The sequence below is a fragment of the Aspergillus multicolor genome, assembly GCF_047715735.1.
Source record: "Aspergillus multicolor strain CBS 133.54 unplaced genomic scaffold BDW74scaffold_10, whole genome shotgun sequence".
Taxonomy (NCBI): domain Eukaryota; kingdom Fungi; phylum Ascomycota; class Eurotiomycetes; order Eurotiales; family Aspergillaceae; genus Aspergillus; species Aspergillus multicolor.
Genome location: NW_027395961.1, coordinates 263,593 through 286,144, shown reverse-complemented (window position 1 = coordinate 286,144; position 22,552 = coordinate 263,593). Strand labels below are relative to the sequence as shown.

Genomic DNA, 22,552 nt, shown 5'->3' with positions numbered 1-22,552 from the left:
CTTACATATAGCCACGCGAAAAAGCAAGGCTGAGCTGTCATATTGAGCGGCGGGGAATAATATGGTAGTGCACGACACGACATCGGGATTGACCATATGCTACACAGAACACCAGGCTTAATCCCAGACTCAGTCTGAAGATATATCCATATTTCGAGCTTGCAACTCGACGTCATCCTCTAGGTACCCATACACGAACGGCTTTGTCAAGTACTTTGAAGGGAAATGCTCCTATGAACAGTCTCGTCCAGACCCAAAAGGTCCAATGTGCAGATCTGGGCCGTTCCTTAATTGTGACCATAACATCAACAGGCTTCTTAAACCAGAAGTTCTTCGTTTCCCACTCCTGGTCCTTAACAAGCCGCATGTGAAATCGTCGCAGGAGCTGTGGGATAACCTTGTAGACTTGAGCCAGCGCAATCTATTATAGCACTAAGTCAGCTCCAGACTGGATAATTGTCGAAATGAGATAACCCACATGCTTCCCCATACAAGTCCTCTTGCCCGCCCCAAAGACCATCATAGTTCGTTCCATTTCCACTACATTCTCGCCCAGCCATCTGTCCGGATTGAAGTACTCCGCATCAAGACCGAAGATATCGCGGTCATACTGCACAACGGCCGGGTTAATGCCGACGCGGTACCCGCCGGGTATGAACGTGCCGCATACTGTAGCTCCTGACCTGGGTACTACCCGCGGCATGTGGAAACCGACGCCCGGGCGAAGGCGCATGGCTTCGTATGCAGGCCTTGAGGTAGGGTAGACTGCTTGCTTCTTTGTATGTGACTGGGTCGGAGAGCTTACCCTCGGTAAAGGCAGCGTTAATTTCAGCGACGAGCTTCTTGAAGCAAGCCGGGTGTTGCATGAGATAGTATAATGTGCTGGTCAAAGCGATGGAGGTGGTATCGGCGCCGGCGAAGCTGGACATACTGTATTAGACCTAGGCGGTGGTGGATAGGGGTGGAAGAACGTACAGGGAGCTCTGCGACTCAACCAGTATATGCTCCAGCGTAAAATTAACCTTCTGACCGCGGTCCTTTACAATTTCAAGCATCTTCCGCATGATATCGAGCTTGTTATTCAAGCCCTCGGCTAATTCACGGGTCCGTCGTCGTATGGCTTCCTAAGAAGCAGCAGTTATACGCTTCGTAGCAGCAACGGCTCCGCGTAGGGAAGAGGAGAACGATATGCTGAAGAAAAGGTAGAGCTGCGTGAGGTAAGACGGTAAAGTCCCGCCGATCGTAAAAGTGGGCAGTAGCGACTCGATGGATTCCATGTACGAGCCCACGTCGCTGCGTGTTTCGAGCATGCCAAAGGATTGCCCGTAGAAGAGCTCGCCTAGGACGTCGAATGTGTACCTACATTTTCATCAGCATCGTATCCAGTCTATGACTTTGGTCCCGTAACACAAACATATTAAGCAGCCTGCCTAAATCAACAGGAGAGTTCTCCTCAACAGCAGTTCGAAGAGCCTGGAACAGATGATGAGTGCATGAGTCGATGTTCTCCTCCGAGGCCAGCACACTGCTCATCGAGTAGGCGCTATTCACGAACCGTCTGTGCTCCGTGTGCATTTTCTCGTCTCTAGTCGGGAAATGGCCCGGGTACCCAGTTTTACTAGGGGGAGCCCAGGCATCGTAGACGTCGCTCTGCGGCGATCAGTATCTTTATCAACCTTGACTCGCGGGAGTTGCGTACCCTGGTAGAGTCGGACTTGGTTTCATAGATTGTCTAGTCCATTAGTCTTTTCTTGTAACCTTTAGTATATGGGTATCTACCGTAATGGCGCGTGGATCTGAACAGATGATCTCATTGGGTGCAATGCGGACCAGGTATCCTATTAGACATCAATCTCTGCTTCAAAAAATCAAGGACAATAGACGCAGTACCGTATTCCTTGTGCAGTCTCCTCTGGACATATTCCATGTTTCCTCCAGAGGCATGGTAGACAGTCCACAGGCGACTGACTGAAACCCAGAAAGGACCAGGGACGGATTGCAGTGGATGAAAGTAGCGGCAGTAAATTCCCCAGCTAGCTTCCCAACATATTACACCGCCGATAATTGCAAGATAGGGGTTAGACAGAAGGAAGTCAACCATGGTTGGAGTGAGATTTCTGGGAGCGGAGAGAGCGGGAAGGAAGAACGGGCTAAAGGGGGGGAACAAAGCGGGTTATAGTCTTGATAAATTTGACACCCGGCATTTAAGTTACACAAAATGCTGATCTCCCTTACCGGTAGAGTATGATAGGCAGTTTTCTATGTCTCTCCAACCCCCGCAGTTTGCCCGGAACTCCACCACGTTCTCCAACCGGATTTTTATATTATGCCCGCGGCCAATATCAGGATATAAACCTCGTATTTCAATCTTGAGAGGCTGGCAGTAAGGACATCCATATGTCTAGTCAGGTACAACCCGTCCCATAATCCATCTCCGCTTTCACCTCGCGATTGTGTGTCTTGGATAGTTTGGACGACTGGTACCACCTGAGCCTGCCGAGTACTGTACACAGGGATTGTTGAGAAACCATTGCGCAGGTACAAGTAAAATGCTTGAATTTTGCATTCAGTAGATACCTAGGTATGCCTGAGTAGTTCAAAAGCTAAAGAAAGCCGTTGTTCGAAAAGGAAAGCAAGGCCTGTCGTGTTTTACCAGCACAAACTCTGAAGCTTCTGCTTGCTGAATCGAACTAAATATGCGTTATAGCTAGAAGTACGTGGTCCACAATTGGCATATAGATATAATTCTCCCCAAGCCGGCGGCCTTTTCAACTGGTCTGCTTGACCTTTTGTCGTAGCCCTAAAGCCCGAAGGCATGCACAAACCAGAGACAAAGTAGAAGCGGAGCCCTTTCAACAGGGCACAACGGAGAGAACATCTCATAGAAAAAGCAAGATGCACTCTGGTTACGTGCCGCGGAGATAGGAGAGTGTCCCAGATAGTCTGCATGAGCACAGACCTTGGATATGAGCTGCACCAAGAAGGCGCGTCGAATGGGCTTGTATGTCGCCATGCCTGATTATCCATGGTTTCAGTACTAGTGAAAGAAGCCAGCTGCGCTCAAAGGGTCACAGGCATGACCTTATTTGGAGGGGAGGTGGGATTGCATTTGTTAGCTAGAGGGGGGCTCTTTGCCTTTGTAGCCCTAGTGCAGGGGATGTACGGATTAGTCCTCATTTTGCTTGACAATCATGGACAACTATACATTAGTAAGAATAGAAATAAATAGAATGTGCCTTTCATGTCAGCACTCATCGTAACAGGCACCATTGTGCTGGCTGAGAATCCTGAGGGGCGCTTGGATTCGCCCCCCACCCGCCCCGGGTGACCCCCCAGTGGCGGCATACCAGCAAGCTCGAATTGACATCATTAAACAGGAAAACTGGATTTCACTCGAATATAATGTCCTTCTTCAGACGCTCTATTCTCTCTTGTCTGGTCATAAACAATTCTCCGAATGGATTCCTATGCTTTCTATGCCCTCGGCGCCCTGGGTGTATGGGCAGCCGCCAGCCCATTTCCGCCTGAACAACCTCACCTAGTCTGCGAAGAGCTCACATCGCTTTTACCAGGCCGCATTCCTACCTTACATAGTCCAACTTACATGGAATCCGTATCGTCATATTTCAGCCACCAAGAGCGGGCGCTTTAACCGGCGTGCGTTGTCCAGCCGACGACCGTAGATGAGGTCTCAACTGCTATAGTGACTCTTGCACGCGCATACAATGACTATGGCGAACAGTTCGCCATTCGCAGCCGAGGCCATATGCCTCACGCCGGTGCTGCCAATATTCAAGGCGGGGTGACTGTTGATCTCCGCGCTCTCCCTGAGGTGCAGGTGAGCGACGACCGAGGAACAGTCGTTATCGGAACAGGCGCGTCCTGGGGAGAGGTATACAAGGTGCTTTCTCCGCTTAATGTCACTGTACCCGGAGGCCGAGCCTCCTCGATAGGCGTCGGTGGATTTCTGACCGGCGGCGGACTGTCTGCCCTCGGTCCAGCGACAGAATGGGGGTGCGACAGCGTGCTCGAGTACGAAGTCGTCCTGGCAAGCGGCAAAATCATCACCGTAAATGAGACATCATACGAGGACCTTTTTCTCGCGCTGAAAGGGGGATCCAACAACTTTGGTGTCGCCACCAAGTTCACTATGAAGACTTATCCCTCGAGCGGAATCTGGGTTGGTGGTGCTATCTATCCAGACAGCGAAATCCCAGCCCGATAGAGGCCTACTCAAGCTTTATGGACCCAGCCAACTTTGACCCTCTCGCTGAGCCGGTCCAGGGTTATGGATGGACCACCGAGCAGAAGAGGCTGTTCGTGACGGATCTGCTCTTTTATACAGAGCCGCGGCCTGACGCTCCCGTTTTGCAACCCTTATGAACAGCGCGGCTGCCATTTCCAGCTGGTCTGGTGTGATGAGCATGGCCGAGTATGTAGAGAAGAAGGAGAAGGAGCAAGGCAGCTCCCAACCTCCTGGCTTGAAGTATGGCCCCTTATCCTCCTCTCTTCACTTAGGTATTATAGCACACCTATAGATGGCACTTATCTAACAACCAGCTAGCTACCTCTTCTTCACCACGACCTTCGCCCACAGCCCTTTAATGTACGCGGCTATCGTATCAGAGTTCGAAGCCTCTATCCCCGCCATATCCTCCATCAAAGGCACCAATCGGTACATGGCCTTCCAGCCAAGCCCCGCTTTGAAGGGACAAAACAGCTTGAGTATCGACTCGAAATACAAGCGACTCAACACCCTTATCCTAGAAGCCGTCTTCCCAGACCCCTTGAACATCCGACTAGTTCGTCGAGAAGCGCAGCAACTCATTGCGGCGATTGAGAAGCTTACCAAGGACACTGGGGTGTATCACCCATTTAAGGATCTGAATTACGCGAATGCCAGCCAGGATGTAGTAGCTGCGTATGGGAGAGAAGTAAGTGATAAGCTGAGAGATGTCAGTAAGAAGTATGATCCCGAGGGGGTATTTCAGAAGGCCATTCCTGGTGGTTTCAAGTTGCTGGCATGAACATTGACGGATGATTTCCATGTAAAACAACAAGATAGTCTAAGATGTATTCTGGTGTGCTATTATGTCTTTAGCAACAAATGGGATTTGAAATTCTTAGGGTTGAGATCCTTGGATCGAGCTTGACAAGGGCTTACGGACGGGGGACGCAAGACTCGCCCTGATATGGGCATTGGATCCAGAACCCTGATCACGCCGGCGCTCTTCGTATGGCGAAACAATCAGAGGCCAAATACAGTTCATCGCATGCGTAGATCCGGGGGATTTGATTTGCTTTGATAGTTGGGACTCATGCAGGTCAGCAGACGATGGACGCGGGGCGATTTACCCCGTCACCCATGGTACCTACCTAGCAGGTATCGCCCATGTCTCTCTTCCAACCTCCTAGATCCCAAGACCGAGCATTACGACGGTCCTAATGCTGTTCCTAATGAGACTAAGCTGGCAATGAGGCCCGAGAAAATGATTTGATCACCAGCTGCTGAGGCGACCGTGGCACGTGACCCTTGAAGCCCTCGACGCGGTACCGGTCCCACGCAGCAGCCAAAGTTCAAGGCTGACACTACCTAGATAAAGAAGATTCCTTTTATCTTGCGTTCCCCTTGTCTCATCTGGTGTCCGAGGCTAGTTACAGCTTATCAATCGTTAGATAAGGAGCTGGCAATTCCATTTGGATAAGATACGCACGTACCATAGTACCGAGGTATATTAACGAGCTCTGTTTAGCACGGTTTCTAAGCAAGCCGTACCAAGCTCAAGACATTTCTTACACGGCCGAGGTGTAAATACCAGGATGCAGGTTGTGCTTAGCCGCCGCTGCTTGGCCTCGCCCAGACCTCGGGATACCACCCTATATAAGCTTATCGGCGAGGGTCTTGGTGTGGGCACGGCAAACTGTGGGGTCGAAGGCGGGAATGTCGATCAGCGGGCCCGCCCGGGGATGAAGGTGGGTCTTCCTCCGCTCACAGCTTAGGCATGTACATCGCCGTTTCCACTACACATGACATTTGCTTGCAGGTGAAGGGAGGTAGAATACTCGACTCCAAGATGGACGAGATCTATGTATTTTGTATGCGGCCTTGTACCCTACACACAATAGTTGACCTGCCCCGGTTCAAGTTGCTGGGGCACGGCACGCGGGTATAATCCTCTCTTCTAACTATTAGGCGCTACTGCACAATTTACTAACCAATCATCCATAACGCAGGAAAATTAACACCCTACCTAGGCACCTTGGCACCGTAGATAGCTTAAGCCCCAATACAAACATAATACCCCAACCACAACGACTTACAATCACTTCCAACACCAGGATTCCACTTATTGAAGTTCGCCAGCGAAACGCCCGCCTTCTTCGCAATCGTGCCGCACTGGTCGCCAGAAACGACCTTGTGGAACTTCTTGCAGGAACTCGTCATACCAGGCTGGATAGGCGAGGGCGTCGCAACCCCATTGCCCGGCTTCGTCGTCGTGGTTGTCGGTTTCTTCGTGGTCGTCGGCTGCACTCCCGTAACAGAGACACAGATGTAGTAGCCCCTGCACACAGTCTGGGCTCAGTTAGACTTTTCTAGGCGCCCTTGGCATCCTTGGCTGTGAACTGCTTTGCCACTGTACCCTCTTTCATTCACCACTATACGAAGAAATACACTAAACCCTAGCTAAAGGAGTTTGCGACCTCACTAATCACAGGATCAACGAAGCTAGCGCTCTCCCCGACAATATCGGAGAATAGCAGCTCCTTCGGACTGTAACCTTGTGCTATACGCGAGCGGTCTGCCCCTTTGCTGAGCAGATGCTGGACAAAGTCTGGCATGTCTCGGCGCACCGATCTTTGGTGGACTCCAGTAAGGGCAGATCGCGTCTTCGCATGGATATTGTACTGGCGGCATAGCTGATGGAGTGGAGTTGTGCCGTCGGGCTCGCCGGCAACCTGGGCGTTGATGTCGGCCCCAGCCGAAAGGAGATGGTCGATGGTAGCTCGTCCAATCTCGTGTATAGCGTCTAGACGCTGTGCCTTGCATGCGATATACTCGGATAGAATGTGAGTTGGAGTGATATTGGAGCGCTGCTCGGCCGCTACGAGGGTATCCACGAGCTGGAGCAGACTAGGCCAAGCCTTTACGGTCTGCTCTGACTGGGGTTTCCATCGCTGCGGGTACGAAGACCATCGCACGTGGTCTGGACGAAGAGCGTACTCGCACCGGACTAGCATTTCCGTTATATCGCCGCGGTGGAGGCTGCGTCGCAGGAGAAACTCCACTGTCGAGCGAAAGGTTGCATTCGTTTGTAATTGACCCAGTCCGCAGTTGCGCAAGATTCGCTCGAGGCACCAAGGGGTCGATTTGTTTGTGTAGTCCATCACTGCTCTGAGCCTTGTTCTTCCGTCATGTGCATCTCTTGCTGGGTCCATCCGTGCCCCGCGCTCCATGAGACATTTCAGTCCTTCCACAGGATTACTGATCCTGCTCTCTAGGCTCAGGTCTTTGATTTCAGCGGCCACGTCCTCAGTGAAGTTGGAGGGCTTGATGCAATCGGCATAGAATAGCGCGGGATTGCTATAATAGTACATGTATCCGTCTGGGTACATTTCTCGGTCAATAAGTGGCACCTGGTGATTGATGCTGGCCCCATTCTGCAAGCACCATTCCAAAAGAGCTGTATCTCCGGTAGTTGCCATGACCTCCATAGCAACGAAAATTGGAATATGCGTCGGCCTTGTTACAGGTGCCGCAATCTCCGGCCCCTGCACTGAAACGCCGGCAGAGGCTAGTAGCTTTAGCACTGGAATGGGGTTGTAGTCACGGTGATACATGAATGTAGTCAGCGGGGTGAGAAAGTAGTACCGATAAGACTCGTACGGCTTGTTGGCGAAGGTCCCTGCCCCGTGCTCTAGAAGCAGTTTGACTTGACCAAGCGGGGGAGATTGCTTCACATTGCGGGCCACCCAAAGCAGGGACTGCCCAAGGATGAAGGACGGGGGATGGTGAGCGCGCAGCTGTGCATCTAACCCAACCTCGAAGAACAAGTGGAGAAAGGAGGGATCACTGGTCGCGGAAGAAACGTGTTTGATTAATTTCCGGTGATTCCGCCTGGCCTGGAGGGGGATATCGACACGGGCGCCCAGTTCCAGGAGCATGCAAAAGGCTTCCATCTGGTCCCGTGCAGCGGCAATATCTAGGGTGAGTAAAAGAGCACTATTGATCTGCACGGTGCTCACGGGGACACCATGAACCAGGACCAGGTGCCGAATCAAATGCAGAAGCCCGGTACGGCATGCCTCGAGCATGGCCCGGTTCCGGATATCGGAGTGGTTGTACGCCAAATGCTCGAGGCGGAGAAACAGCTGGCGGTTGGCTACCATCAGTCGGGCAATATCACCGGGCCCAAGAAGAGCGGTAATTTCATCTAGCAGTTCTTGCGGAAGATAGCCGAGCATCCTGTGTGATGATGAGTAGAGTGGGATTGAGTATAATTTGATATGACTGATGTAGGCAGGCAAGTGAGATGAAGAACAGCGAAAGGTGTCCATCTGAGACAGACAGCTAAGTACGGCCATTATTACGTACAGCTAGCAATACAAGCGCATTACATGGGTAGTACAAGCTAAGCTAAGCACACGTGCCGCTGTTGACGAGGGAGGCACTGCGCTTGGCTGCGTCAATGGCCACCTGGTGGTTCTTGCCAATTTCGGTGGCAGCCCCGGCCTTGAGGATCTGCTCCATCTTCGCCTTGAGTGCCTCCTCGCTCATACCCAGGGGGCCTGCCAGTTTCTTTGCGGTTGCCTCCACGTTCACCTTCTGGATGAGCTTTTTCCCCAGAAGCCCCCTGTCTTCCGTGAGTGATGGCACTTTCTCCTTGACCAGTCGCACTGCATTCCGCTTCTCCTTCCCTTCTTTGGTGTCTGGATCGAAGAGCTTTTTCAGCCCGTTTCTGATGGCATCCTCTTCGTTCATGTACTTGTCCTTCATCCGCAGGTCGACCACCGCGTTGGCCGCCGTCTTCGCATTTTCGTACCATTTCTCCAGCCGTATTTCTACCGGTGCCGTCAGGAATTCCTTGACACCCAGAAACTGCTCATGGAACTTCCAGGTATAGCGGCCAAACTCTCGCATCGTCTCATAGTAGTCGGTGGCGCCCTCAATCGCGTTGCCCACCGCCAGGTTACCGTAGTAGCCCTTCTTGGGTATGTTGATGTTTGTTTCGTCTTGGACCCCCATGATAGCCTGGATTATCTTGGCCGAGTCCAGGTTACCGAGCCCAGCGGCTCCGTTGTAGGCATTGGGGGTCCACACCGTCTTGTCCTTGTCGGGTCGGGTGTCGTGTTTCGTGACGACGGTCTCTTTCCCCTCGCTATCGACGGCCTTTTCCTCCCACGTCGACTGCATCCAGAGATGCTCGCAGAGCTCCTTGAGCGTGCACCGGCCGGGCTGTTTGCGGATTCCCATTCTGGAGCCCTTGCATCCGCTCGCAATAATAAACTTGTACGGGTTCTGTTTGGTGCCAACCTCGTTGATCTCCTCCATGACATATGTTGCAAAGATCAATGCACTGTATAGGTAGAGTCAGACACTGCAGGTGCCTGGCATCCGTGGGAGATTAACCTACCGTTCTGCTGCACCTCGCTCGCCATCGGCAACCACGCATGCCAACACCATGAAGAATGTGGTGAGGATAGAGAGCCTCATTTTCTCGTTGAGTCAATGATCGAACACAACGGACAAGCTGTAATGATTTTCAGTCAGGGCACAACCGTCCTACGGCCCATTCAGGTATTTATCTCTACCCAGCTGGCCTCTCCTCCTGACAGGATTTCCCAGCCATAATTCTAATCTCAGCTTCCCTTCCGAAGGGGCAGTTGAGGAGTGCAAACCCCTGTTTGGGGCATGGTAGTCTGGACTGGAGCCCCTGCATTAGCCCTGTCGAGGCGCTAAATTGCACTAACCAGGGTCGAATGCTACCCTGTCATCGCTACTGCAAATTAAATTAGCGACACTCTACCATACCTAGGGTAGGAAATAGGACCGAGATGAACTGCTGGCCGAGGCTCTAGATTCGAGATCGCCTATCACTTCTCGAGTACCTACCGAGGTACCTCCATTCGGGGGTCTATATCGCCTCGCTTACCGAGTACGTTCTCTCGTTTTCTTTCATGGGGTTTTGTTTGATTTTTCTTGATTTGTCTTTTTATTCTATCTGATTGGGTTTATTTCTCCTGATTTCTTTTTCTCTGCTCTCTTGGTCCACATCGACAAACCTGGTGAAATGCAGCAAACTCAAGTGACTGGATGAGGGCCAGCATGCGCAGTCCCGGTTAAGATAAATATCTTCACGCCCCCCTGTCTTTATCATTGCCTTCGCAATCGAGTCCTTCATTTGTAATACCCACCAAATTCGTTCTTTCTCTTTCCTTTTCTCTCGTCACTCTTTTTTTTCCTCATGATGAAACTTTTGCTTTGGGGGCTCCTTCCCCTGACGTTCCTCCTTCCCGGGGCGTTGGCTGGCCAGGACGTCGAGGGAAATCCTGTTCTTACCCTGAGCGATGTCGTCCCTATCGACAGTCCAGGCACTTTCTACTCTGATTTACATCCCTGTCCTGCGTCCTGCGGAGAAAACAAGCCGGAGAATTGGACCGTCTACTCTTCCACTGATCGCCTAGCCTTTTGTACAAAGCCTGTACTCTTTGACTTGGCAATTTACACTGCAGTCGATGAGCCCAGTGCCCAGGTCAAGTTGCGTGCTTGTACCCCCGGAGCCAGCGAGAATGCCAATTCCACCGTCAACGCGCTCTTTGAGGAGGAGACCTCCACCCCGACCAAGCGTGCAGAAGGTTCTGGTGCAAGCTGCTTGTCTACGGCCGAAGATACGTCCATCGCGGTCGAGTTTGGCACATCAGGCAACCTTCACACGGATAGTGGGATGACAAGCACGGTTACAACTGCCTTGAACGAGCTGCAGAAGTATCTTGGGCACAAGGGCCACTGCGGCGAGTCTGTTGTCTTTGCCCATGTCAATGGCACCGTTGCTGGAGCGTACCTCGGCCCTGCATTCGATCAGAAAACAATCTCATCCATTATCTCTCGCCTTACAGACCAGGTCGAAAAAGAAGGCTCTTCCGATACCATGGCTGTTCAAGTTTGTGGCAAGGGCCGCAATGCGCACCATGTCCTGGGTGTTGCAGTCGACACGACGTCCAATGTCGCTGCTGTTCAGCGTGCCCTGCGCTCGTGGAAGAGCGCCGAGTGCATCGATTCGCTTGATGCAGCTGAGACCTGGGAGAAGGTGCAGGTCTACGAGTCGGTGATTGACATACATCCACTTGCCATTTCTTCGTCCATTCCTTCACCTACCCCTTTTGCTTCTTCGTTTTTTCCATCTATGTCTCTAACTACGAGAGCTCCCCTAGAGCGTCGAGGCGACTGCTCAACCACTCGTGTGGTAAGCGGCGACAGCTGTGCAGCACTCGCCTCCCGCTGCGGCATCTCCTACTCCAACTTTCTCAAGTACAACTCCAACAAGGATCTGTGTTCGACCTTGGCTCCTGGTCAGCCTGTCTGCTGCTCCTCCGGCACTCTCCCCGATATCCGCCCAAAGCCCGGTGACGACGGGACCTGCGCCACTCACTTGGTGGAAAGCGGAGACAACTGCTCGGACCTTGCGGCATCGAATGGCCTCACTTTCAAAGACATTGAGAAGTTCAACAACGGTACGACGTGGGGATGGAACGGGTGCAGCAGTCTCATGGCGGGCATCAACATATGTCTCAGCAAAGGCGACCCCCCGATGCCGGCGCCGGTCTCGAATGCCATCTGCGGGCCTACCAAGCCCGGCACCAAAATGCCGAGCAGCGGTGCCCTAGAGGATCTGGACCCTTGCCCCTTGAATGTATGCTGCAACATCTGGGGTCAATGTGGTATCACGGAGGACTTCTGCCTGGAAGAGCGTGGACCGGCAGATAACCCCGGCACGTCCCCAGCAGGCAAAAATGGATGCGTGTCCAGCTGCGGCGTGGACATCAAGAACAATGACGAGGGTCCATCCTCCTACGGCCGCGTGGGGTACTACGAGTCGTGGAACTTTGACCGCGACTGCCTCAACTTACGCGCGAGGAATGCGAACACCGATCTCAGTTACACGCACATGCACTGGGCATTTGCTGGTATCAACACGGAGGATTGGACCGTCGCCATCAACGACAGCTATGGCCAATGGGAGGACTTCAAGTCTTTAAATGTGAAGCGCATCATCTCCTTTGGTGGCTGGGGTTTCTCGACCGAGCCCGAAACCTACGATGTCCTGCGACAGGCCATGAGCCCTGCCAACCGGGCGACATTCGCCTCAAACGTGGCCAAGTTTCTGAGTGATGAAGGTCTCGACGGAGTCGACTTTGATTGGGAGTACCCTGGCGTAAGCTCTCCACGCCCTGCGAATGCTCCCTCTCGCTAGGGTAAGAGGATATCACTAACTTTGACTCATTGACACCCCTAGGCAACGGAAATCCCTGGTACTCCCCCTGGCCAAGAGGCCGATGGCGCCAACTACTACAAGTTCCTGATAGTGATGAAACGCCAGCTACCAGACGACATGACGCTCTCAATTGCTGCGCCCGCTTCCTATTGGTACCTCAAAGCATTCCCCATTTAAGAACATGGCCAGAGAGCTCGACTACAATGTTTACATGACGTACGATCTACACGGTGAGTAGTGCACTATCCATCATGAATTGAACCTCTGTCTGACAGACTACTTGTATAGGCCAATGGGATGCAGGCAATCAATACGCCATGGAGGGCTATCCTGCTGGAAACTGCCTACGGAGCCATGGTACGTTACTCTATAGCTGGCTATCACTCAAGGACTGACACTTCTTTCTCACAGTCAGCCTAACTGAGACATCGTACACATTGTCCATGGGTAGGTGTTAACTCTGCTCCTATATCAAGCTAACCATCAGCAGTCACCAAAGCCGGTGTCCCGTCCAATAAGATCTTCGTCGGCGAGTCCAGCTACGGCCGGTCATTTCACATGGCTGAGGAGGGTTGCACAGGACCTACATGTGGCTTTACAGGAGATAGGTACAATTCAGATGCACAGAAGGGTTCTTGTACTGCCACAGCTGGCTATATCTCCAATGCTGAGATTAACCGGCTTCTCACACTGGGAGACAACGTCAAATCATGGCATGATGGAGCGTCCAACTCCGACATCATGGTTTGGGATGGTGAGGCCCGCCGCGAACGCTCTTAGAGCTGCATTGACTGATGTAATTGCAGATCTCGAACGGGTCGCGTACATGTCTGAGACAACAAAGTCCACTCGCCGGGATCATTGGAAGGGCCTCAACTTTGCCGGTACCATTGACTGGGCAGTTGACTTGCAGGAGTTTACCGACGACGATCAACTGGGCCCGAGAGGTGACGAGGGTGTCATTGAGCCTGTGCCATCAAGATCGCTGGCGGACTGCGACCAGTCCTTCTCCTCCATCAACGAAATCGAGGACAACATCGACGATATCCCCGAGGAATGCGTCGCCGAGTACCTCCTCGTCGCCCTCCAAAAGCAGCTCGACGACACGCTCAGCCGCTATGACGCCCTGATAGAAGACGGCTACGAGAAGAGCTTCGACGTCTACGCCGGGGCCGTTGTCGACAGCGGCGAGAAGCAGGTGCGCAACTTCACCATGAGCACAGGCAACGACTACTTCACCTGCGTGGTGACGGAAACCGTTGAGTGCTGCGACCTGTGCTATGACGACTGGGGCAAGGGCTCCGTGGACTGCCGGTACTGCGGCGACTTTGACTGCGGCTGGGACAGCATCTGCGACCAGCCTGAGGTCCAGTGCGACCCTCCCAACTATGAGCATCTCAACATGACCCAGCCCTGCCCCCCGGACTACTCCCTTCGGGGCCAGCACAAGCCGCCCAAAGGCGACCTGTACAGCGAGTCCGTCTACTGGACGCTTCGTGACAGCAAGGCAAACCAATTCTTCGCCGATCTCTATTCCAACGTCGGCATTGACAAGGACAATATCGCTTTCAAGGACGTCCACCACATCGCATGCGCCGGCTTTGGAGAAGCTTGCGGCCCACATAAATTCTGGGACTACGACTTCCCCGTGCCCCAGGGGTACGAGAAGGAGGACGTGATCAACCCGGAGGACGTCGTCAGCGAGGCCCGCAAGAACCTGACGGATCTCAGCCCGCAGATGACAAAGGTGATCAAGGAGATCCACGACCGGGTGTATCTTGGCGACGCCGCAGACCTGGTCGACGCCCTCTCCCTTCCCATCTACATGGTCACCGACGCAGTGGCTAACATGGAGACGATCGTCGACGTCGCCGAAGAGATCCGCGAGGCCGAGCGCAAAGCCATCATCATGGCCTTCCTGAGCGCTATCCTCTTCTTCGTACCTGTTCTCGGCGAGATCGCCAGCGCTGTGACCTCGCTGGCGACCATTGGCCGCGTGATCTCGCTGCTTGGGGCTGTCGGTAACACCGCCTTTGACGTTTACACCATTGTCGATGATCCGGAGAACGCCCCCCTCGCCATCTTCGGCTTGGTTCTTGCCCCCTTGGCGCTGTCGGATGCGGTGGCTATTTCCAAGGCTGCGCAGGTCCGTCGGGGGATGTCAGCGGATCAGCTGGCGGCGCTGGGAGGGACCGTCTCGAAAAATATGGATACCGTGAAGCGCTTGAAGGGGACGTGTCGGTTGTGAAGGATTGGGTGGGGTTGTACATACCTGTCCATAAGCTACCCATTAAATTAGGTACCATACCTACCAGTTGACCGTAGGTCATTTGCATTATTTCCTCTCGGAGCCGCAAGTGTGAGATCAGATTTCATGCTGGCAAAACCAAGAGTGGAATAATTTACTATCGACATCAAGACATATGAGTAAGACACTTCTCAAATGGCATCGGCAGTTGTGATCCGCCTAACACTGCGCATGATATATATGTTCTCTATCTGCGATAACTCTCTAAGGCCCCGGAATCGACACCCCAAGATAAGGCACAACCCTAACATCCCCAACAAGTCCATTATCCTGGATACCCGGCACAGTCAGTCCCTTGCTCAGTAAACCCGGCAGACGCCCCTGGTCCCGTATATCCGGCAGGATACTCCTGATGTAGTTCCACATTGTCGTCGGCACGACGGCAAGGACCTCGTTTGTCCCGTTCCTTAGGTAGGGAGATATATCTGCTCTCGCGTCTGTATAGTCTAACGCCGGGAGTCTTTCCCCGTTGATGTAAACCGTGATTGCGTGTAGGATGCGTGTGAATTGAATGTATGCGCCGTCTGCTTTGCCTTCGGCTGGGGGCCAAATAAATGTGCTGGTGTAGTAGCCCAGTCCGGATGCGTTTCTGAGGACTGGGATCTCGGTCCATGAGACTAGGGCTGGGAGTTGGTGCGTGGTGTTGTACTTGTAGGCTATTGTTGCGGCGTCGCTGAAGTTCGTGGGTGCTTCCCAGTGCTCGGCGGTTAGGATCCAGTTGGTTAGATTGAATTGACTTGCAGTCTGTTGCTGGTGAGGCAGAGCCACGGTCCTGTTGTTTGAGAGGAGGATTGTCTCAGGTATTTCAATTTCTTCAGGACCCTGGTGTGCGACATGTGCTATCCAGCCGTCTCGCTCGTTGAAGGTCGTGCCAATCACTGATGAAGGGGTGTTGATGGCATGAATTCTGGGTGCTCTAGTCTTAACCAACAAGTGATGAGAGAATGCAATTATAACCGTCTGATTTCCCTGCAGTGACACGGGGACAGTCAAGCCCTCTTCCGTGACATCGTACGTGAAAACACGAGAAATGGCGCCCGTCCATGTGTTGAGGTAGTAAGGCGTTTTCTTGCTTGCAGGCCCAGTCACAGTAATATATCCCGAAGAGGCATTTGTATCGCAGAAGATCAAGGTGTAGTCGATTCCGCTCGTGGCGTCCTCGCGCCAGGTCGTCCACCATTTCCCGTCTGTCTGGATTTTGATGTTGGGCGAGAGCCCAAGAGACGATAGCTTTTCAGCGACGTGACCGGTGTCAACAATGTGCACATTGTTAGATGAAGATGCGAGATTCGCTAGTGCTACTTGGATGATAGCGGTTTCACTTCCATTGTGCTTTGCGGAGTCATAAGTGCCAGGTAAACCTCCACTGAATATGACTGGGAGTCCATTTGCTGCATATTCTTGGATCTTGCGCACCCCGTAGAGTGTCATATTGCTATCGTTTGTCACGATTAGGGCTTTGAACCGGGATCCGTCTGGTCCCAGGACACCGTCCCTCACTGTAGCCTCTGGAAGGGCAAAGTTATCCGGTGAAAGGTACGCCCATGACCATCCTGGAATCAATCAGCACCTCAGTTTTCTTAAATAGGAGTAAGGATATATACCCCCATCAACCAAGTCATCAGCTTTATAAACGGTAGGAAAACCGCGAGAATCCGTAGCGGAGACTTTATTATAGATCGCCACATCAACCCTCGGAACACCCTGCCGCTGAGTCCACTGAACCCTTCCGAAGAAATCCAATACATCTTCCAACCCGTGATCCCAACTCGGCTGCTTCTCCGAGTAAAGCTCCGACGTCGTATATGAGAACGGCGTGTACCCGGGCCAGGTCGTCTCAGGATAACTCCCCGAATACGTCTGCCCATGCAGAACAAGCTGGTTCACGCCACCAACAACCGCCCTCCCAACCGAGAACAGAAGCTGCGGGAACGGATACCCGTATGCTGCAGTCGTCGCGCCCATTTCGTTGGAGATGACCTCCTTACCGGCCAGTATTGCAGGACCAGAGAATTGGCGGTACGCGTCCACGCTATCAGCGAACTGGAGGCTCTCGCATTCTGGTGCGTCAACATTTGGAATATTTACTTCCATATCCATGGGGAGATTATACGAGACCTGCACCGAGAACTCCACATCCAGCTCGTCGTGCGCCCAGTTCGTGAAAGTTGCCAGGTACTCCCCATAACAGTCTTCCAGGACGCTGCGGAAGTCATTGATATAGCTTACTCCGGCGTCAGGTGTGTTGAGAATACTCTGAACGGCACCCGGTCGGAATTGCTGGATGTTGACGTTGTTGTTTGGCCAGAGGGTGCCAAAGTTCAGGATGGGGAGGTAGCGGTGCAGGTCATATCCAAATTTGTCCTTGAACTTTGTGGGAAGGGAGGGTGTCCAGGATGTGTTGGAGGTGAGTTCCATGCTGTCCTCCCATGCTATAGAGTGTTAGAATCGTTAGGTTTCGACAAGACGGAAATGGGGTGATATACCGTAATGCCCTACTTCCTTGACCAACTCCCTAATTCCATCGACGAGGATATGCTCTTCCCAGAATTGAATGACCGTCTGAGCACCCCGTGCGCTGTAGTGGTCTACGGCATACGAGCCGTTATCCCAGATTGTTGCGGTGGCGTTATTCTCGAAAACCACGTTCTTGTGCAGAGTGCGTTTTTGATAATAGGCGAAGATTCGGTGGCCGATAGCATCTGTTAGTGCAGGGAAGGATATGGAAAGGTGGCCTTCTCCAGACACTTGGTCCTTTATATCTGTCAAGCTTTCGTGGTCAAGTAATAGGCTGAGGTAACCATCCTGTCCGCTGAGAAATGGCGAGTTGATCTCTGGTAGTGAGACATTTGTCTGCGAGAGGACACGCGCTGATACACATGCAACCAGGTCCCCGTCCCCCCAGCCAGGGATGAGGCCGTTAAACGTTCCATTACCAGAAACCTCATCTGAATATGGGACCTGAAGGCTTAAAGATCAGTATATTATCTCCTTAGCAGATATCTCCCCTACCAAATCCCACTGCAACCCCTCATCATCAACATCAGCAGGAACCCCCTGCCCCTGATTCGGCCCAAGCGCAAAATCCATCAGCAGGCCCGCCTCCTTATGTGCTTCCAGTGCCGCCCGAAACACATCACGGAAAGCCGGTGTCCCGAACCCATTGGTAACCCAATCAGCTTGGGCCGGCGGACCATCAAGTTCACCACCGTAGTTGTAGAACGGCACAAATTCGACGCCGCCAGCGCCTCGCGCGCCGCTTCCCTTGATGTCGGCCGCTATGGTCTCCCTGTCGACTCCGGCGTCTGGGAGCCAGTAGCGGAAGCGGGGGCGGGCGTGGACGGAGGGGTTTCCGAATGTGCCTAAGGATGAGGATGGTTGGAATGGAGCGGGTAGTGCTAGCCCTAATACGCTGATGGTGGGAAAGAGTAGCAATTGCTCGAGGCGTACCATTGTTAAGGCTCCTCTGCATGTAGCAATTTATCAATGAGGTACATTTCATTCAGCCAAAGCGTAGTCCTCCATCATTTGTAATATGCTCTCATGATCCACCCGCAATCCTGCATGACATCTCGGGGGATCATTGTCCGGATCTCGGTATAACATTAGCAGATCAATGACTCCAATTGCCATGACTTGTAGATCCGGGGTAATAAAACCACTACCCAAAGCCAGAGATTGCGGGGAAGACCGCCCTAACCCCACAATCCCGAGTGTGGGGGCCGGTGGGCGACTGGGCGTCGATGGCGGCATGTGGTCCACATCGGGCCCAGTGAAGGCCTTAGGTGACTATAGAATATCATAGTAGCAATCACGTACTAGTCCTGCTCCATCAGCTCTTAATGGAATGCGAAAGACAGGTCTTGTAGTATACTGAGGCAGTTTTACCCTAGGTACCTACCCTACCACAACGGACCACTAGGAGCTGTAGAAGCCCAGGGGGACAACTGCAATAGTAATTCTGGAAGGAATTTTTGAAAGTACAGAGTGTCTATCTATACATCTTCGTAACTTACTCAATCGTATAGTGCCCGGACACCTCGGCGGATAGTCGTATTGCGGGCATCGAACTTGTTCAATCTCAATCCGCCTCCTGGTCAGTTTATCTCTTTAGGGCTTGCTGAAAAGACCTAAACTAAATATGCCTCTAGAAATATCAACCGGAACTCCCTGCGCTTCCCCAGACCTCAGCATAGCCTCCACAACTCTCAGATCTTCCAAGGCCTCCGCGCTCGACAGTCTGGGGTCTAGTTTTCCCGCAACGATACCCTCAACAAACGCAGCGACCTCCTCTTTGACACCCCACATCAGCGGCGCATGCTCTGACTTTTCCTCCCAAGTACCTTCCGGATCCTTCTGTCTGGTCACAATCTCCATCTTGAAGGGGCGATACGTGACAGAGCCTCTGTCTGTCACGATCTCAAACTCCATGCCTGCACGCTTGACTTCCATCCCAACGGAAGACACGTAGGTGCCACTGCGTTCGTGGTTCGTTCGGAGAATGGCGTGAACCGTATCAACGGGCGGTAGGTTAGGTTGTATAGATGTCGTATGGGCGGATACATTTTCTATACTTTGACCAAGCGCAGCGAGCAGCGTCCGGAGCACAGCAATCATGTGAACACCGCCATCAAGCAAATAGCCACCTTGGAAGTTAGGCTTCTGGCGCCTAGTATACGTAGATCAGCTAAAGAAGAGTCAGGCTCAAATGTAGATCTCACCAGTCAGAGTGATAAAAGGGGTTCTTTGCATCCGTAAACGAATACGCAGTGACCGAGAAGGCGACCAGATCCCCACCCAGTTCCTTGAGTATACCAGCAGCCCTATGAACCGGGTCCCAGAAGCGAAAGTTCTCACCGACGCTCCAAAGCACGCCTTTTGCAGATGTCTGATGATAGTCCATCAACTCTTTCGCCGTCTTAACATCCGGTGCAATCGGCTTCTCGCTCAAAACATGTTTACCGGCGGCCAGAGCTCTTTTGATGAGATCCGGTGCGGCGGTAATAGCCACGGCTATAATGACAGCATCGATGTCGTCTCGCTGTAAAATATCATCAAGGGACTTGGACGGGACTGCTGGCGAGTCAAAGTAGGCTGAGACATCTCCACCAGCTTCCGCCGCAAGACTCTCTGCCGAGGTCTGCGACCGCGAGTAGATAGCCTTCAAACTGAGCAGATGGCATGATTTTATGGCTGGGAGATGCTCTGTGGTCGGATTTCATTAGCATCGCGCACTGATTACATGTAGGTACATGCAACTACCTTTCTTTGCGAAGACGCCGGCTCCGAGCAAGGCCACTCCAATAGACGTGGTGGGCATATTTGTGTAATATAGCAAGTTGACTGCCTCTAGGCAGAGATGTAGGTCTATCAGGTTGCTGAAAGTTTGCACTCTGACTTCCCTTGGGTGAGGGGGCTACATAAACGATCACCGGATTCCTGCTAAGATTGGGAGAGAAGCCGTTGCCCCGGCTAGATTATGAGTATTGGCCCGATAGGTTTATTCCGCTACTATAGCTAATTAGTGTTTATTTCGGATTGCGTACCTCAGTGTACTCAGTGATGCAGAGTGGCCCGGTTGCCCACATGTTTGCCCACATCACGATGTCCGCCCACATATTCCGAACCTCCGGGCTTGGGAGGCTTGACTGATATTGCATGTGGAGCGAAGACATGTTTCCTAGCGGCCCTGGCTGGTCTTGAAGGTCAGTATCAATCCTCGTAGATGGCCTACTTTTCTGTAATATCCTGAGGTCCCATACGCTCACTAATTTTGTTGCCTCACACGCCGGACATCAAACGAACTCCAGCTGAGAAGGACCATCGGAATGGGAAGCGGGAGATGGCATTTCATGTCCCCATCCTTCTCCAAAGGTTGGTGGTGGAAGAAAAGCCGCGACAAGAACTCGTCGCTATCGGAATGGCATTCAGCCTCGGTTTCCAGAGCCAGAGGTGTCCGCAAATGTGTGACTGGCCGGCGCCTCTACCACAGAGATATCCCTTTTCGAGCCCGGCTATCCATATGGTACTTTGCGCACTCTGTATTTTACATTCCAATGATCCAATACCACTGCACTCTCTGCCTATGCATGAAGCCTCACTCTGCCGCTTGTGCGACTGTCGGCGCTTACGAAACTCACCTCCCTGAGTACCGCTCGCACAAGAGCTCAACCACAGCTTGGTGTCCGCTTTTCTCGGCACATAGCACCAGGTCCTCTGCTTCTTGTAAACCTATATCAAGTCTCTCAAGGAGCATCCGTTTTGTTTCAACGTCACCTTGGCGCGCCGCCCATGAGAGTATTCTGGAATAGTAATGACATCTTTTCTTTCTCTCTGAGACTGTATGAAACGCTGCCCTCACAATGTCGGTGTCCTTGTCAAAGTCGTTTTCGGAATCGCTATTGTACAGGTTCTTCCACATCAACGTAGCGCCGTGGTTGTGAGGGGCTCGGTGATTCGCACCTTGCTTCTGCAACTCTGCTTGGGCGTAAGAGGATAGAACTGCAGCGTAGTTCGATGTATCAACGCCGTCTGGCGCGAGTAGCAGAGTGAGCATTTCTTCTTGTCCGTTCATCGCGGCTCCGAGAACTGCTCGTCGCGGAATGCTAAAATTTGACGAGCATTTCTTTTTACCATATTCTGTCAACGTCCGCACCATCTTTACGTCTTCTTGTGCTACTGCCCTGGATATGGGACTGCATCCATCTTCGTCTTCGATGTAGCCAAGTTCGTAGTCCGCAGCCAGGCTATATTCAACCATTTCCTGCGACTCACTTGCCACAGCGAGGAGCAGAGTAGTCCGGCCTTTTCCATCCGTGTTGTTTGGTGACGCCCCTCGGGTGAGTAGGAGAGAAACAGCTGGGGCATTCTTCACCTCCACGGCCAAAGAGAGCGGTGTCTGACCGGAGTTGTCGGAAGCGTTTATGTCAGCCCCATGTTCTAGCAGCAATTTGATAGTTGAGAGAATAGTGGTGTCCCAACCTATGTGCATTGGGGATTCCTTTTTGAATATGCACATTAGCGGTGTCACGCCCTTATGGTCCGCGCAGTCCGAGTCCGCCCCATAATCCAACAAAACATGAACTACAGCTCTTTGTTGTGTTTCAGCAGCGTGCCATATTGCACTTCTTCCGTATTGATCTCTTGTGTCTGGAGAAGCCCCCTTTTCAAGTAGCGCAACCACTGCAGCCTCCAATCAGTAAGAAGAAGCTTCAATCAATGGTGTTGTTCCAGCACTGCCGATTGCTGTATCAGTGTCGTACGCAAGCAGGTTTTGAACAATTTCCGGCCTGGAACGATAATTGACAGCGAGTAAGAGAGGGTACTTTCCGTCAAGGGTTCGAGTGTTGACATCAGCGCCGTATACCAGAAGCATTCTGCAGATCACTATGTAGCCACGCTTGGCGGCAATTGACATGGGCGTCCGGCCGTTACGTGCAGAGACATTAGGGTTAGCGCCCTTCTTTAACAGAAGCTCAACCACTTTTGTACGCCCCCATTCAGCTGCCAGTGACAAAGGCGTTCTGCCGTCGTCTGAGGAGGTATTAGGGTCAGCACCATTCTTCAAAAGAATCTCAACTACTGGTGTATGTCCCTGCTCAGATGCGAATGAGAGAGGTGTTCTGCCGTCGTGTGCAGGAATGTCGGCAATGGCGCCATATTGCAGAAGAAGTTCAGCCACTTTTTTGTGACAGTTTGTAGATGCAAATGACAGAGCTGGCCGAGATCTGTTGTCGCACCCTTTATGGTGGGT

General features: G+C 52.4%; 6 protein-coding genes across 6 annotated transcripts; 2 read left to right on the top strand and 4 right to left on the bottom strand.

The window, feature by feature from the left end:
• Positions 1-129: 129 nt before the first annotated feature.
• Positions 130-2,101, bottom strand: BDW74DRAFT_167491 (cytochrome P450; the record flags this gene model as incomplete). Its single annotated transcript, XM_073726697.1, has 10 exons — positions 130-231; positions 299-421; positions 479-735; positions 767-921; positions 976-1,124; positions 1,161-1,359; positions 1,415-1,650; positions 1,700-1,732; positions 1,780-1,838; positions 1,891-2,101. 10 exons carry the CDS (start codon positions 2,099-2,101, stop codon positions 130-132), a joined length of 1,524 nt encoding a protein of 507 aa, XP_073584519.1.
• A 1,356-nt stretch (positions 2,102-3,457) lies between these two features.
• Positions 3,458-5,027, top strand: BDW74DRAFT_167490 (FAD-binding oxidoreductase; the record flags this gene model as incomplete). Its single annotated transcript, XM_073726696.1, has 5 exons — positions 3,458-3,613; positions 3,671-4,187; positions 4,226-4,365; positions 4,434-4,486; positions 4,565-5,027. The coding sequence occupies 5 exons, from the start codon at positions 3,458-3,460 to the stop codon at positions 5,025-5,027; spliced, it is 1,329 nt and encodes a 442-aa protein (XP_073584518.1).
• Positions 5,028-10,466: 5,439 nt separating this feature from the next.
• Positions 10,467-14,902, top strand: BDW74DRAFT_184860 (uncharacterized protein; the record flags this gene model as incomplete). Its single annotated transcript, XM_073730912.1, has 5 exons — positions 10,467-12,431; positions 12,513-12,581; positions 12,670-12,728; positions 13,031-13,235; positions 13,405-14,902. The coding sequence occupies 5 exons, from the start codon at positions 10,467-10,469 to the stop codon at positions 14,737-14,739; spliced, it is 3,633 nt and encodes a 1,210-aa protein (XP_073584517.1). The 3' UTR covers positions 14,740-14,902.
• Positions 14,903-15,003: 101 nt separating this feature from the next.
• BDW74DRAFT_184859 (uncharacterized protein) lies at positions 15,004-18,252 on the bottom strand (the record flags this gene model as incomplete). The annotated part of the gene is made up of 4 exons (XM_073730911.1): positions 15,004-16,352; positions 16,404-17,027; positions 17,286-17,760; positions 17,812-18,252. The coding sequence occupies 4 exons, from the start codon at positions 18,250-18,252 to the stop codon at positions 15,004-15,006; spliced, it is 2,889 nt and encodes a 962-aa protein (XP_073584516.1).
• A 486-nt stretch (positions 18,253-18,738) lies between these two features.
• Positions 18,739-20,492, bottom strand: BDW74DRAFT_152003 (Gfo/Idh/MocA family protein). Its single transcript, XM_073724297.1, has 4 exons — positions 20,386-20,492; positions 20,062-20,310; positions 19,521-20,004; positions 18,739-19,468 (listed from the first exon to the last, which is right to left on the bottom strand). Exons 2-4 carry the CDS (start codon positions 20,117-20,119, stop codon positions 18,910-18,912), a joined length of 1,101 nt encoding a protein of 366 aa, XP_073584515.1. The 5' UTR covers positions 20,120-20,310; positions 20,386-20,492; the 3' UTR covers positions 18,739-18,909.
• Positions 20,493-20,527: 35 nt separating this feature from the next.
• BDW74DRAFT_12778 (ankyrin repeat domain-containing protein) lies at positions 20,528-22,015 on the bottom strand. Its single transcript, XM_073722220.1, has one exon. It carries the CDS (start codon positions 21,815-21,817, stop codon positions 20,936-20,938), a length of 882 nt encoding a protein of 293 aa, XP_073584514.1. The 5' UTR covers positions 21,818-22,015; the 3' UTR covers positions 20,528-20,935.
• Between the last annotated feature and the right edge of the window lie 537 nt (positions 22,016-22,552).